At 34.0% G+C, this 17,351-nt stretch overlaps 2 protein-coding genes and 1 long non-coding RNA gene across 4 annotated transcripts; all 3 read left to right on the top strand.

Annotated features, from left to right (window-relative positions):
* Positions 1-6,322: 6,322 nt before the first annotated feature.
* LOC145016636 (uncharacterized) lies at positions 6,323-8,170 on the top strand. The gene is made up of 2 exons (XM_078974887.1): positions 6,323-6,332; positions 7,812-8,170. The coding sequence occupies exons 1-2, from the start codon at positions 6,323-6,325 to the stop codon at positions 8,168-8,170; spliced, it is 369 nt and encodes a 122-aa protein (XP_078831013.1).
* A 421-nt stretch (positions 8,171-8,591) lies between these two features.
* Positions 8,592-8,942, top strand: LOC145016635 (uncharacterized). Its single transcript, XM_078974886.1, has one exon. The coding sequence runs from the start codon at positions 8,592-8,594 to the stop codon at positions 8,940-8,942; it is 351 nt and encodes a 116-aa protein (XP_078831012.1).
* Positions 8,943-10,588: 1,646 nt separating this feature from the next.
* Positions 10,589-13,935, top strand: LOC145018213 (uncharacterized). 2 transcript variants are annotated; one of them, XR_013666885.1, is made up of 5 exons: positions 10,589-10,876; positions 11,981-12,203; positions 12,305-12,356; positions 13,246-13,325; positions 13,742-13,935. It is a non-coding gene; the product is annotated as an uncharacterized LOC145018213 (long non-coding RNA). The 2 variants fall into 2 exon arrangements; XR_013666884.1 differs by lacking the exon at positions 13,742-13,935 and having other exon boundaries at positions 13,246-13,388.
* Positions 13,936-17,351: the final 3,416 nt, after the last annotated feature.

Here is a 17,351-nt window from a genome sequence, read left to right as displayed (position 1 = left end):
ACTAAACATTTTTTAAAAATTCCTAATCCTAGTTACTTTAGGCAAAAGTGAAATTGATGCAATCCCATGAAATTACACTTTACACCCTTACTAAGAAGTTAGTGGAGCGTGTGTGGTTTACCGAAACACTAATTGGTTCTAAGCAAAGGTGATAAAGGGTGATTCATTGTTTGTCATAGTTCGATGGAGCGTGTGTGGTTTACTGACATATTGAATAGGTGATTGTAACAATGAAGGCACCATGTAGATTTGCATGGTTATTCACACCCACTTTATGATCCTCGACATCCCAGTCACAAACGAAAGGGGCATATCGAGATTTAAACATGCCATTGAAATGTTCAATGAATCTCCAAGAAAATCTAGGAATTCTCAATGCATTTAAAACCTAAGCCTATGTTTTTCATGATGAAGAATTAGTGAATTGTCATTCACTTACCTCCAAATTATTTGTGTGTTGGATTACGGCATCCCTTTTCTAATATGTGAATAATGTTGTTGGATCCTAGCCCTAATTTTTCATTTTGGGTGTTTAATTAGGGATTAAATTCTAATCAAACTTTGTCCTTTCTATTTGTAGATGTCTAACGCAAACAACGCTGCTGCTAGCTCATTCACGCTAATGAGCCTTTGTCAAAAAGTGACTTTCAATGGATCGAAATTTAGCGAATGGATAAGATACATTCGCACTATCGCGCGTTACGAGGACAAACAGTATGTCCTCGATGAGAAGCTCGAGAAGATCAATCCTGAAACTGCTACTCCCGAAGAGATGGTTGTCTTTGAGACCCATGAGCGTGATGCAACGAAAGTCCATTGCATCATGATAGCCACAATGAACTCCGAATTCCAAAAGTCCTATGAGGACATGTATCCCTACGAGATGCATATACACTTGATGGAGAGATATCACCAAAGCGCGAGGAAAGAGTGCTATGAAATCATTACGAATATGATCAATTCTAAAATGAGAAGTGGAGAGTCTCTAACCGTGCACTTGCAAAAGATGCAAAGGTATTTTGATCGTCTTCACAAGTTGAATGTCAACTTTGGGGAAGATTTAGCTATTGACATCGTTCTTCACTCCTTGCCCTCGTGCTACAACCAATTTAGGATGACCTAACACATGAACAAGGAAGAGGTCACCCTAAGCAAACTCCAAGGGCTCCTAAGGACCGCTGAGAGCAACCTAAAGCACAAGTCTATTGCACCAACTCCTAATCCACCCGCTGCTACTGTTTTGGCAATTGGGCAAAGAAAGGGCAAGAAGAGGAAGGCTCCGTTAAAGAGCCACCACAAGGGAAAGTCCCAAGATGGTTCCTCTTCTAGTGGGACCAAGGTTGATCCTGCTAAGCCCAACTCTAACCCAAAGGAGGCAGAGTGCCATCATTGCCACAAAATAGGGCATTGGAAGAGAAGCTGCCCGGAATATCTGCAAGCCATCAAGGATGGAAAGATCAAGCCATCTTATGCAGGTATATACACTATTAAATCTAATGATTCATCTCATTCTATTTCTTGGGTTCTTGATACAAGATGTGGTTACCACATTTGTTCTGATTTGTAGGGGCTAAGAAGAAATAGGGATGTGGAGCATGGAAGGATAAATCTAATCATTGGAAACAGAAAATCGTCGCCTGTCACAAAGATGGAGTGTATTCTTTAGTGCTTAGTAATGGATTAGGTTTAGATTTAAATAATTGTTGCTACTCGCCAGATATGGCAAGAAACATCATTTCTTTTCATGGTTTGTTTAGACAAGGATTTAGATATTCATTTAATAATGAGAATGGTTCTATTTATGCTTATCTAAATGGTGTTTTATATTTTGAAGCAATGCCTTGTAATGGAATTTATGAAACTGTTATGGTTGTAGATAACCTAGTAAATGATGTGTTGTGTATGGATTCTTCCAATATTATGGATAAAGCATCTTTGTGGTATTGTCGTCTTGGACATGTTAACAAGAAGCGCATAACCCAACTCGAAAAGGATGGAGTGTTGGAGTCATTTGACCTTAGGGAAGATAACGCGTGCGAATCTTGTTTACTTGGAAAGATGACCAAGTCAACCTTCGCTGGCACTTGTGAGAGGGGTGAGGGTTTATTGGATCTCATACATAGCGATGTATGTGGACCCTTTAGATCCACCACGAAGGATGGAAACCGATTCTATGTGACTTTTACCGATGACTATAGTAGATATGGGTATATTTACTTAATCAAACACAAGTCAGAAACGTTTGAAAAGTTCAAAGAATTCAAGCAAGAAGTGGAGAATCAATTGGACAGGAAAATAAAGATGCTTCGATTCGATCGAGGAGGAGAGTACCTAAGTCTTGAATTCCACAACTATCTCAAGGAATGCGGAATAGTTTTGCAATTGATGCCACCTAGGACACCACAATTGAATGGTGTGGCAGAAAGGCGTAATCGAACCCTATTAGACATGGTTCGTTGTATGATGAGTCATGCTTCACTACCTATCTCATTCTGGGGGTATGCCTTAGAGACTGCTGCCTATATCCTTAACCTAGTCCGTACAAAGAAGGTTGCCAAAACACCTCACGAGATGTGGATAGGGAAAGCTCCCTCGTTAACACATATCAAGGTTTGGGGTTGTGAAGTTTTCGTAAGACGAGATACTCACGACAAGCTCGAACCTCGTAGTGAGCGATGTATTTTCATCGGCTACCCACAGAGATCCTTTGGATATCTTTTCTATAGACCGAGTGACAATGTTGTCTTCGTTGCGAGAAGAGGGGTTTTCCGAGAGCGGGAACTCATAAGCCAAAGAAATAGTGGGAGGCAAATCGATCTCGAAGAGATTCAAGAATCGACCGATGAAGGAACCTCTAACACTGGCGCTCAACCTGAGGAGGAAACCCCGGTTGAACCAATTAACCAATCCTTACCTCTTAGACATTCTGAAAGAGTTAGAGTTCAACCCCAGTTGTATGGTTTTCATATTACTACCGAAGGGGACACGTATATTAGTGATAGTACACTAGTAAATCTAGATGAACCTAACAGTTATAAGGAAGCCATGGCAGGCCCGGAGTCTGCTAAATGGAAAGAGGCGATGGACAGCGAGATACAGTCCATGTATGACAATCAAGTTTGGAATTTGGTTGACAATGTGTCCGGATGTAAGACGGTTGGGTGCAAATGGATCTTCAAGAAGAAGACCGACATGGATGGGAATATGCATACGTATAAAGCACGATTGGTGGCGAAGGGCTTTACTCAAACTCTCGGAGTTGACTATGATGAGACCTTATCACCAGTTGCCAAGATAAAGTCTATTAGGGTAATGCTAGCCATTGCTGCATTTCATGATTATGAGATTTGGCAGATGGATGTCAAGACCGCTTTCCTTAATGGGAAGTTGGCTGAGGATGTTACATGGCTCAGCCAGAGGGTTTTATTGATACGAAGCATCCAAATAGAGTGTGCAAGCTTGAGAAGTGCATTTATGGACTTAAGCAAGCATCTCGCAGATGGAATCTTTGCTTTGATGAGAAAGTCAAAGAGTTTGGATTTGTACGAAGCGAAGATGAATCATGTGTATGTGTCAAGGCCAGTGGGAGTATAGTTAGCTTCCTCATTGTATATGTTGATGACATACTGCTCATAGGAAATGACATCCCGACTCTGCAGGAGGTGAAGTCCTGGCTTGGGAAGTGCTTCGCTATGAAGGACCTCGGAGAGGCTTCCTATATTTTGGGAATAAGGATAGTAAGAGAACGAAGTAAGAGACTAATAGGACTTATTTAAAACACTTACTTGGATAAAGTGCTAAAACGTTTTAGTATGGAGAACCCAAAGAAGGGAGAACTACCGATACAAAGTAATGCCAAGTTGAGTAAGACTCAAAGTCCGAGTACCGAATCTGAGATAGCAGAAATGAGCCGAGTACCCTACGCTTCCGCAGTTGGCTCGATCATGTATGCTATGACTTCTACTCGACCTGATATGGCCTTTGCCTTGAGCATGGTCAGTAGATATCAAGGGAACCCGGGAAATGCTCATTGGATTGAGGTTAAGAATATCCTTAAGTACCTTCGGTGGACCAAGGAATGGTTTTTAGTCCTCGGAGGGAGTGATGACTTAAAGGTGCGAGGGTATAGTGACACAAGTTTCCAGACCGACAGAGATAACTACCGTTCGCAGTTAGGCTGGATCTTTACCCTAAATGGAGGAGCAGTGACTTGGAAAAGTTCCAAGCAAGAAAGTGTAGCTGATTCAACGTGTGAGTCGGAGTACATTGCAGCGAGCGAAGCGTCCAAGGAGGCGATATGGTTGAAGAACTTCATTGGTGACCTTGGAGTTGTGCCTGTCATAAAGGAGCCTATGGAAATTTTCTGTGATAATGAAGGAGCGGTTGCCTTGACCAAGGAACCGAGGGATCATGGTAGATCTCAGCATATCAACAGAAAGTATCATTTTATTAGACATCGAGTAGAAGAAGGACACCTCGTGGTTAAGAGGATATCATTAGAAGATAACCCAACAGATCCGCTTACGAAGGGACTGAGTAGGGTTAAGCACTTGCAGCACGCTACGAGCATTGGGCTGAAGGATGATATTAGTTTAGATTAGATAGGTTTAGAAATGTATAATGGATAAATGTAATTGACATTTGATGATTAAATAAAGTAGTATTGTTTATAAGTAAGGTTACTGTCTTATGTTAATTGTTTAACTATTGTTTCAAATTTTCATGTTTTGACTTCCTAAATAATTGAGTTGTTAAGAATAATTGAATTATTCGAATAGTCCACAATCGTTCATATGTTGGAAGTAGGTATGAATGAAGATTGTCATGAATTGGTATGTAGAGTGTCTATAAGATATTAGACATAGAAAAGGATTGATGCAACATTCATGAGTGCTTATGAACAAGTTTTGAGCATTGGAATGAACTCGCGCTTGCTGGAGTCATTTTATGGAATATGACAAAAAGTGATCGCAAGACGATAATATCATATGGTCTTAAAACCAGGATATATGGTTTATTGTTTACTGATTGGTTGTACATTGATAACGCGAAACCACATCAGTAAATTGATGTCATAAAACGCATTGTGTATAGTTGATTATTAAATAGTAAATGCATATAAGTCGAAGTTTATCTGTAACTTCTATCCTAAGAGGGTAAAAGCGATTTTACGGCCGCTCGATGATTTGATTTGACTTATGTGCCGGGACCGGTCAGGACTGAATTGATGTGTTCAATTAAGTTCTATGTCAAATGAATCTGAGATCAAGAAACTAAATGCCGGACAATAAGTTCCATGAAATTGTCCACACAATATCTAAACAGAGGACTGTACGATCCCTTATCTAAAGGACATAATACTTATAAGATCAGAGTGCGACAACGTCTTTGAGAGCTACGATTGCTGATCAAGTTGTATTTTATATTTGTGGTTACTAGACTTATCCAAGTGGGAGACTGTTGGATTAGTGTCTAAGCCCGTTGTGACAACCCGATATTTCGAGGCAATATGATGGAACGCAACTCAAATTTAGGTCAAAATTTAACTTTCCAAAAATTTTATTTGGGTTAAATAAAGTAGTAGGAATCATGTCAAGGTTTTCATACATATAACGAACCCTAAAATCCGAGTTATAACGAAGAAGTTATGACCAACCGAAGATTCTCGGCAAAACCGGCAATACTGATAAACGTAAAACGCGAAGTTTCAATACAATAGTTTTTAGCCTTAGGTATCTAAATGAAAGTTTTAGATATCATCAAACCGTAAACGTACATAAAAAGAACGTCCAAATCTGACTTCGTATGAGGAAGTTGTGATTTTTCTAAGTTATAGATATAATAGTAGACAGCTAAAAACTCGAAATAGAGATTGAGAGACTTTTGGCCGACACAACCTAAATGGGAATCGAAGGGCTCAACAATACTAGCAACGGTAAAAAGTCTGATGAAACCGGACGTCAGATGAAGAAGTTATGGAACTTTAACGGACTTTTCCTGTCCCGACCTATTAAAAATATAATATTAAAAATAAACTCAAAACTAGCTGACAGAGTCTAAACGAAAGTTGTAGATCGTAGTCTCACCTTCGCGTGGATATAAAGAACATCGAAAACGAAGTTCGTATGAGAAAGATACGAATTTTTGAAGTTTGTTAATTAATTTAAATATAAATTAAGTTAAAGCCCGGTATTATCCGAAGAAGGAGTCACCGGTCCGATCCCTCGTACGCCCAGCGTACCGACGTACGCCCCGCGTACCCGGATGCTAGGCTCCAATTCAGCCACGTCACCCAATGCTCCGACCGAGGATGCGGTCAGCGATGACGTTCTGTACGCGCCGCATACGGGTGCCCTCCAGCCCCTATATAAAGGGTGCGAGGGTGCCGACCAAAGTTACTAATTTCCTTCCTTTCGCGCGCCGAAGCTCTGCGTTTCAACCCTCGGAATCATCCCAAAGGCCCGGTTTTCATATCCAAGGTGGGAAGAAAGTTTTACACTCCCAAGACTCCCGAGATTTCCCGAGAATCTCGAGGGATTCGCTTTCTCGAGTAGAAGTTCTGCTCGGTTTTCGTCACGCTTTCTTCAATCAATCAAGTGAGTTCATACCCCTATAAACTATACTTTTAAATGTTTTATAAATACTTTTATATGCTTTTAAGGGGGGAATACAAGTTAAATACTCGATTATTGTCGTGTGTTATATAATAAAGTTCATTATACGCTTTTTATCAACGAAATCATATGTGATTTATAACTAGTATACAAATGGATTTACTACAAGTTTAACAGTTTTACTAAACATATTACTTCTGTAACATCCCGGAATCGCAAGAGTAGAGTTGAAGGGCTAAAAGTGTAAGTTTTGGAGGGCAACTCGGCGAGTCCATGGATGGACTCGGCGAGTCAGGTCGCGACTTTGGTCGCGTGTCAAGTGGCCTACTCGGCGAGTCTAAAGATGGACTTGGCGAGTAGGTGCTGAGTGGAGAAAACCCTAATTCTCGGGGTTGAGCCCTATATAAGGAGCATTATGTTTCCTCCCCAGCCTCTTTATCACCCCCTTGAGTCCCAGAAACCCTAAAATCGTGGAGAAGCACCATTGTTGAGTGGATTGGAGCTTGGAGAAGTAATTGTTGAAGAAAGTTTGGAAGTTTGAAGGTGTGGAGCAAGGGGCTTTGCTTGGTTTCGAGTTCCTTGCAGATTGGGGCATCCTTTGAAGGTAAAATCTTGTTCTTGAGCTGCTATTGTCTAGATTCTTCACTTTTGGGGATGTTAAGATCACATCTTTTGGTGTTTTGGAGTCTAGAGGTTGGATCTGAGGTTGCTACCTCAAATCTGTAATAGAGAAGGGTTGGAATGCCTGAAAGTCCCCGTAATTGAGTATGTAGTGAAGCTATCTTGTCCCCAACTTTAGCCCTAATGTGTATAATGCCTAGATCTTCATGGATTCACGTAAAGTTTGCCACTTTACGTGATGGATGGGTTGTAGGAGGCTAGATCTATGTTTTGGATCAATTTCATGGCCTGGGATGCTTCTGTATGGATTCAGACCGGTGGTACTCGGCGAGTCACAAGGGTGGACTCGACGAGTTGCTTGAAGATGAGCTGGAACTCGACGAGTTGGATGAACAACTCGGCGAGTAGGTTGAAGATAGCCTTAGACTCGGCGAGTCTGTTCTTGGACTCGACGAGTCTTGTCGAAGAGTCCCAATAATTTCTGGTTGAGTCGAGAATCGGTGAGTCAATTACATTTTACATCCCACTTAATCTCTTTTTTAATATGTTGTAACTAATATAGTATTGTACGTACAGGTTTATCACTAAATGAAGATCAAATTAAAATCTTGACTTTGTTTGAGATAGAACAAATTTTACTCCGAAATAATTCCAGTCTCAAGAACTATAGAAGGATGCCTTACCTAGATGCTGATTTGGTTTCATCTTCTAACAATCGTTTGGTAACCAAGGAGCTAGATTATGACATACCAAATTTGAAGAATGAGTTTGATTGGCTCTTTGTTTCATTAACTGATGAGCAACGCAACATTTTTCTTGATATAATGGATAAGGTTAAAAATAATAAGGAAGGTGTATTCTTTATCTATGGTTATGGTGGAACGGGTAAGACATTTCTTTGGAAGACAATTTCTGCAGCAATTGGATGCCAATGATAGATTGTTTTAAACGTTGCTTCAAGTGGGATCGCTTCATTATTATTGACTGGAGGTAGGACAACACACTCTCGATTTATAATTCCCATAAATCTTACCGATGATTCTTTTTGTAGAATAAATCCAAAGAGTGATCTTGCGAGTTTAGTAAGAAAAGCCTCATTGATCATTTGGGATGAACCACCCATGGTACACAAGCATGCTTTTGAAGCTTTAGATCGAACTTTGAAGGATATATTACGATTTGTCGATCCTACGAACTCAAATATTCCATTCAGAGGGAAAGTGGTTGTATTTGGAGGTGATTTCAGAAAAATTCTACCTATTGTTCCGAGTGGTAGTAGACAAAACACTGTCAACGCTTCTTTAATTTCTTCGTTTTTATGGCAACAATGTAAAGTCCATAAATTAACAAAAAAACATGAGGTTAACTGTCGGAAGCGATTCATCTGCTGTTGATCGAATAAGGGGTTTTTTAAACTGGCTTTTGGACATAGGAGAAGGTAATGTTGGTGGTCTGAATGATGGTGAAGCAATTGTTGATATTCTAGAAGATATTCTTATTAATGATCCATGTGATCTTATAGGTTCATTAATCAATTTTAAATATCCTTCGATTCTTGAAAACTTCAACATTGCGGGTTATTTTCAAGAAAGAGCAATACTTGCTCCCAAGAATGAAGTTGTTGAAGAAATGAATGATCGGTTGCTAAAAATGATTCCAGGAGAGCAAAAAGAATATTTAAGTTCAGATAGCCTCTACCAGTCTTAGTTTGTTTATGATCAGTTTGATGAAAATTTATACTCGCATGATGCTTTAAATGGTATTAAAGTCTCAGGTATGCCCAACCATAATCTCATTTTAAAAGTCGATGTTCCAGTTATGTTATTGAGAAACATTGATCAGAAAATGGCTTATGGAATGCACTAGACTACAAGTCAAATCTTTGGGCAATCGTGTTATTGAGACAGTTATCATATCTGGAAGTAATATTGGAAACCGGACTTTTATTCCAAGAATGTCTCTATTTCAAAGAAGATCCAGTTCAAATTTCAAAGAAGACAATTTCCATTGGCTGTATGTTTTGCAATGACAATTAATAAGAGCCAAGGACAGTCTTTATCGAAGGTTGGTTTGTTTCTCAAGGATCCTGTTTTTACACATGATTAATTGTACGTTGCTTTATACAGAGTTCAAAGTAGAGAGAGATTAAAGTTGTTAATTTTAGATAATGATGGTAGACTATCAAATAAAACACCTAACGTTGTGTATAAAGAAGTTTTAGAAATTTATAAAAACTTTGTACAATTTTATTATTTATATCAATTTATGTTTTTTTATTTAAATTTTGATTCAATTATACAAAAATGATATTTCCCTAACATATCTACAAATGCAAATTGCCGACTGAATATGAAAACCACTATTCTTTTGTAATTTTAACGAATTATCATATAACTATGACACTTTAACGAATTATCATATAACTATAACACGATTGATAAAACATCTATATTTATTGCTTATGAAAAATTTTATTCTTATTCTTCAAATATTAAGTATTACTATAAATAATAATATTTTTAATTTTCTCATCCGTGATGTCCACGGGTTATAACCTACTATATATATATATATATATATATATATATATATATATATATATATATATATATATATATATATATATATATATATATTAGTTTTCATATTCGGTCTGGGTCGATTTTCAACCACTCTTTGTAAAAATGAGTTACTTTTAGTATACTTTGAAAAATGGGTTAATGGTCTTACTTAATCACCAAAAATTTTATATGTTTTCATCATTGACCCTTTAAGTTTTATTTTTTGACATTTTTAGTTTATATTAAAAGTTAAGTTTGTCTCTTATTTTTAACTTTTATCTTAGACGATTTTTTTATAATTTTTTAAAACTACAATACAATAATAAAATTATTAAAATGTAAAAAAATCAAAGAAAAATCATACATTATATGTCAAGAAATTACATAACCCATTACACATGAAATTACTAGATATATTAAACATAAATTTCAAGATTATATAATAAAATAGACAATTCAGTCTTAAATGAGAATTTAAATATAAAATTTGTTTTGAATTTGTTCATTTTGTGTTACTAGTTGTATCATTCTTTTTAATTTTATTAACTTTTTATTAGTTAATTAAATAGTTAAATATTTTATATCGTTGGGCAAACTGATATTCCAAGATAAGTAAGTAGTAGATATGAATATGATATCATATACCTATATGTGAAACCCTTTTCTTAAACATTAAGTTTTCCACGTCTATAAGAAACTTCCCCACCGACTACTCTTCATGCCTCCGTCAGTTAGTAGAAAGTTGTTTGCTTGCTCGCTTGCCTGCAAAACGCCTCTTGGTCCCTACATCAGTTGACATGACATTGGGATTATAGAAACGACATCGTTTGGCTATTAATGAAAGCATCTTGCCTGCTTGCTTCCGGTCAGCCTGACCTCACGATGAGACAGAAGACTTAGAGGTGGGTTTTTCTTCTTGGTGGCGACGTTGCGTTGTTTCCCAAAGCTGATTGCCACTATTGTATCTCCTTTTCTACCACCTCCCCTGATTGCGATTGAGTCACCCTCTTGACTTCCTCTTCACGTCGACTTCATTTGACTTGCTCTTCAAGCCGACTTCATCTTCATTCTGTATTTAAGGTCTATATAATTTCATATGTTTATGGTTAATTGTTTATTTAGGATTCAAGCTAATGTCAATTAGATATCGACCTAATTTCTCCATCAACTGCCAAGAGCCCTAAATAAGAATCAAGTACCCATATAATTTTTTCTCCAATTGGGTTCTAAATTTTTAAATGTCTCTTGCTTGCTTCTAGGGTTTGTCGTATGTTATCCCAACCGGTAAGTTTCTTTTCATTAATTTTAGTTTTTTCCACCCTTTAATGTGTTATTGGGTTTCACTCCAAGTTGAATTGTTTGGAGCTCATCATACAATTTGGTATGGTTGTGAAGTGCAAATGATTATGTGTTATAAAATGTTGCTTGTATCTAAGACTTTTGGTGGAGAGGTGAAGGTATACTCTCCCTATCAAACTACATTTTTTGGATTTGTTATTTAAGATGATCTGATAGGGGTTGGGTTTAGGATCGTAGATGAACATGGTAACCACACCCACAAAGGATTTTGCCAATTGAGAACAAATTTAGATGATTTTCGTTTAAATAAAAGAAGAGCTTTTCTTTCCAGTTTGGTTGCCTCTTTCACACTTTCTTCATGCTTACCTCAAGTTAAGGCACAAGTTGACAAAATCGGCAGTGATTCATACCTCCGAGTCACGAGAATTCACTGTGGGTTTTGCTTCCTTGGCGGCATTAACTTAAGCAGCTTGCTCCCTCCTACTTCCCCTTTGACTGCCACCTTGCTTGATTGTTTCCAACTTACTCTCTATAACTTTCTCTATTGACCACACCTACTGCTTAGATAACCGCTTCTATCTGAATTCTTCTTATTAAAGATATGATTTCCATCTCCCATAAAATTCGGTATACACCAATTTTTTGGCGTCTTTTTATTGGATTTTTTTTATTGATTTTACTCCAAAGTATTCTTTTGATTTTAAATTTTTATATTTTTTTAATGTTTCATTGATGATTTGTGTATCAGATTTTGAAATCATGGGAGGAAGTTTGCAAATCGCATTATAATTTCATCTTTGCTTCTTCTTGTCTCTTCCTCTTTAATCTCAATTTTACAATTCACAACTTATGGGTTTAATTTTGATGTTGGTCAATGATTACTAGGTCCCCAGGTCATATGTGGATGCTGAAGAGTTTCTTCACCTGTACTCAAGTTAGGCACAAGATATTAGGTTTTAGTTTTCATTTGTTTGATTAGAAACAAATTTATGGATCTTTCTTTGAAAATCAACCTTCATTCTTTTTCCACACTTTTTCCTTTGTGTATAAGACAGGGATAAAGAAGATGGGTGATGGAAAAGAGTTAATTTTGTTGTTAAGGACACAAGTAAATGGCAGAAAAGTTATGTTTTTTAAGCAGAAAAATCATTATGAAATGGTTTTTTTATCGGGTTTTAACAACCGTAACAATTTTACAATATGTCGCAGGTAAGAAATTCAACAAACATGGGGAAAATAAATTAAGTCCTTAGATGGCAAGGTTAGTTTCAATTTTGCAGATATTGGTTTTGAATGTTTAGGTAAGTTTATTATATTATCATGTTATGATTATTCAGTCTCAAAGTCGTTAGATTGGGGTAATCAGGTAAATATTGTTAATTAGCTCTACCTTTTTTCATCTTAGACTATTCATATGCATTTAATATCCTTTTCTATTTGTTTGATAGAAATGACAACCACCTTAACCACTTTAGTAGTCGAATGATATTGGCCAAATCAAGCTAAAACAATTCCGCTATAAATGAATAATAATTAGACATCTTTATGCAACAATTTTCGTTGTCCTACTATGTGATTATCCATCAGGTTCTAGAACTTAAAACAACAGTAGTAGTCAAATCATATTGCCAGGTAACATGTTTAATAAAAACATAGGTATTATTATGAGTTGAGTTATGTAGTCAAGTAGTACAAGGTGGTTTTGCAACAATTTATTAGCTAAATTAAGAACTTTTGTCAAGTCAATGTGGAACTTCATTAATTCTTTTTACTAAATTTATCTATAGACACATGAAAGAAACTGAATAAACATTGCAGATCATAAATACAATGTTGTTCTACCAGCAAAAAAAAAAAAAAAAAAAAAACTAAAGGCAAGAAAGTTTGATTCTCGGCCTATCTACATGTTCACCATTGAAGCTTTCCATTAAAACCTAGCATGACAACTTTGTGTGAGAATCGTACTTGTATTCTCTATTCATGATAAGTTGTGGTCTTTTCCGATATCTTCTCGCAAAAAATTAACAACGTACTTAAACTTATCTTTGTATGTAGCATGAACCAATCCCTCTTGTTCTCGCGTTGTCTTTTCATTGATTTTTGTGAGCCAGAAGATTATTTTTATGTTTAATACATTTCTTGACAACCAGGAAACTACCTTGTGATCCCTCAAGTTTACCAAAGTACCCTTCAAGTAAAAAATATGAAGCTATAGAATAATGAAAAAAAGGTAAAATCCCTTGAGCGGTAAGTTTTTGGTAGTGTTTTGTATGATAAAATAACGGAAGGAGTGGAATGGTCTATTCCATTTGAATGTTTGTCTTGACGGATGAAATGGAATAGCTCTTTCACAAAATAATAGTTTTTTTTTTTTTTTGTTGAATTGGTTATAGAAGTGATCATTCCTTATTTTTTAAAGTTTTGGTCCTTGTTGGGGGTTTTATAACACTTTTGGTCCTTGCTTGAAGTAAAATGACTATTTTACCCTCCTCTCCCCATGTCATTTCCCTTTGCTTTCCTGTTTAATTTATAATTTATAAAAAATGTGAATTTAAATTAATAAATATTATTTATAAAAAACTACTTGCGAGTTTCTAATAATTTAGAATCTTGAAGTAATAACAACTCTTGCTTGGTCAATGACAGATGGAACAAGTTACTCGCTGAATTCAGTTATAAAGAAATAAGAAATGCAGAAGGGTTGTATCGTTCACTAAAATTTCATTTATTATTATCAAGGCATTGTACTTCGGATTTTTGGTCACGTTATTTATGTTGGATCCACATTTGGTTTTAAATAGTTAGCATTGTACGTGAGGATTTAACCATATCATTTTAATGAAGTTGGTCCCATCTGATACTTTGCACTTTCATGAATGTCCAACAAGAGCTACAAAAAACTTGGCAAATGAAGCATTTTTGGCTGCTTAGCCGTAGAGGAACTTTTATGGTGACTTATAACTTGATAATTTCATATCCTATTTATCTTTCTATTGCCACCAATAGAATTGATACTATAATTTTCTAGAAATAGTAAAAGTATTTCAAAAGCGTGAATTTAGACAAAGCACAGTGCCTTTTACAAGATTTTTTTTATTAATATAATCTTATTTATGATGTTAAATTCCATCAAAGATAATGCTATTTCTCGAAACATTCAAAACTTCAGAAAAAGTGATTTTTTACCGAGTACAATGCTATCATAGATAATCTTGATAAATATAATTCCATTTATGTGTTAAAATTGTAAAAATAGCATATGTTCTACCAGAAATAGTCGACAACAAAAAAAAAATGAATCTTAACAAAGTGCGATGCTAATTAACTCATTTTCAAAATGACGTTAAATTCTAGAAAGTACGATGAACTTTTCAGAAACACATTTCAGTTGATATAGGTGCACTCTTGTATCTAGATTTGTCAATGTTCCAAGGTTATCATCATTTTATCATTTTTTGTAGAATCTTTAATATGAATATCTAAACAAGTATGCACATTATCAGGTAAACAAGTATGCACATTGTCAGGTAGACAAGTATCATCAAATCTTTTAGGAGTATGTAAACTTTATCTCACATACAAATATCATCAAATAGTTTAGAAAAAATTTCAATTTTATAAAATAACAGACTAATGTGCAATATACAAGTGCTTAAAATTTATGTTTAAAATAACAACCTACTTAAAATTTATGTTTAAAATAACAATCAACTTAGATTTTCGAAAGACAACAAGCAAAAGAAATGACCATATACCCTTTATAAGTTGGTTATAACCTATGTAACAATATAAATATTAGGAAAAAATAGATATATTACAAGACAACAATTACACAAAATCATTCCATACTTCAATATACATCATCAATACAATCAAAAACCACAACACCAATACAAAAATAGAATAAAACCACTCACACATGTAAATAAACGAAACTTAACTAATCTAAAACCTTTTAATACTATACGTTACACGTCATTTTGAAAATTCTAAAATTACCTTTTGTGGGTCGTGCTCAGCACGGTCCGTTTAAATTCACTAGTCCCTATTCTAATAAAAGAATAGTTTTAATATTCTTTTGACATATATCATCATATTAAGCCTCCTAATTAATACATATTTTATTCTTTTTTTGCCATATTTCACCCGATTAAACATCTTAATTAATGCATGCTATTTGTCAACCTATTAATTATCTATTTCAATTTTAAAATTTTCACTTTAATTACAATAAATTAATAACAATGGAATAAAAATTAAAATAAAATTAATATAAATTATAAGGTGATATAATTTCACACATTTATTTAAAATAACGATTATAATTGATTAATAATTTTGTATTCTAATTATTAAAGTTTAATTACTTTGGTAGCCGTGGTTTCACGGATTACGAACTAGTACGTATATATAATGATGAGAATTATTCACGGTTCATAATATACAAGAAGTCCCTACTCACACACATTGAGTTACACTCATTTTTAAAATTAATTTAGTTCTAATAGAATATTAACATATAATATTAATTCTACAAAAATATCACAATATTTTAACAATTCCACTAATGTATAACATTAAAATATTCTAAAAGTTCTATTTGAATATTCATAATATAATATTCTAATAGAATTTAAAAAAATATTTTAACAATTCTACATATTTTCATATAATATAAAAAATTATAATTATTTATTTATTTTTCAATTTTTTAATAAGCTAATTATGAAAATAATATTTATTCTTTCTCGAAATTCATTCATTTATTTTTCATTTTAGAATATTTTTAGATCAAACCAACGTGGGTTTATAAAAATATAATAATATTAGGTGAACATGCATTGATATGATCAACAACATTTAGCCAACGGGATTTCATGTAAGTTATCAATCAAGATTAATATCATATAAATTATTTATTTTATTAAATAATATTGTAATATTTTTAATACATCTTATAATTTCATATTTATTTGATTACGTGATTTCATGATATTATAATCTATAATCTTTCTTTAATTACTTTTCATGTTGTTAAAATTTGTTATTTGATTGTTGAATAAATATTTTTTCTGAAATTAAAAAAATATATCAAAGATAAAAATTAAAAATATGTAAAAACGTAATGTTGAGTATAAGCTAGGTGGTATTTGTTTTTTGTCTGCAGATCTGCGTGACCTCTTCTGTCTGCGCCGCACAGACCATGTGCAGACATTAGCCTTCGCAGACTGTTTGTTTTTTTGAAAACTGCAGACCTAAAAATGTCTGCGCGCCCTCTTCTTGGCGCATATATGAACCAAAATCTTCTAACATCTCCAGACATCTTCTAACCTAAAAAACATATGTATCTTTTTTTTTTTTTTTTTTTTTTTTTTTTTTTTTTTAAATTTATAATTTTTCTAACTTTATTAATGATAAACAATTTGAAAAAACAATACAAAACTTAAAAAAAACGTTCAACGTTACAAACATGATATTTTTAACAAATTTATAAATAAAAATTTATTACAATAATAGTCGTTGAAGTTGCATATATAAATATGAATAAAAAATTATAATATATTTTTATATTTTTTTGCCAAATTTTATAGAACATTATTTAATACAATATCGTTAATTTCTCAAGAAAATATATATGATACGTTTTTAATGAATTTAATTGTAAAAATCAAAATTTATTTTCATCCATTTATGTATCAAATTATTTGATTACTAATTATAATGTTTAATTATAACTTTGCAACCAAAGTTGTTGGTTTTTATAAAATATATACTTTAATTCATACCATTTTTATTTTTATTTTTTATACAATAATACATAAAAGTTGTTCTACATTCGTTAATTATTTATAACAAAGTTATAAAAATATTAAAAAATCACTTTGAAGTTTAAAAAAAATCAATTTATTTAAATTTCAATTTATTTTAGTAGCTCGCAGATGTTAAAAAAACAAACAATCTTCATTTTTCAGACTGCAGATATTTAATCAACCTCTTCTACTGCAGATGTATACAGATATGATCTGCAAACTACAAATATTTTGTTTTAGAAAAAATAAACAGCACCTAAAAGTTGAAAAGAGAAAAATGATTAAATATAAAAACATAGAAAATGCTATGTTGATAAAGTAGGACCATTAACCTATTTTTGCACATCATATTAAAACGGGAATATGACTTATCAAGGTAATCATTTTTTCGGTATGTTCACATCTGGGTAAGTATCTTTTTTTTGTACATATCTAGGTAACAAACT

This window comes from Lactuca saligna, chromosome 9 (assembly GCF_052625555.1).
Source record: "Lactuca saligna cultivar CGN05327 chromosome 9, ASM5262555v1, whole genome shotgun sequence".
In the NCBI taxonomy this organism is placed as follows: domain Eukaryota; kingdom Viridiplantae; phylum Streptophyta; class Magnoliopsida; order Asterales; family Asteraceae; genus Lactuca; species Lactuca saligna.
This window is presented reverse-complemented; position numbering and strand designations above follow the sequence as displayed.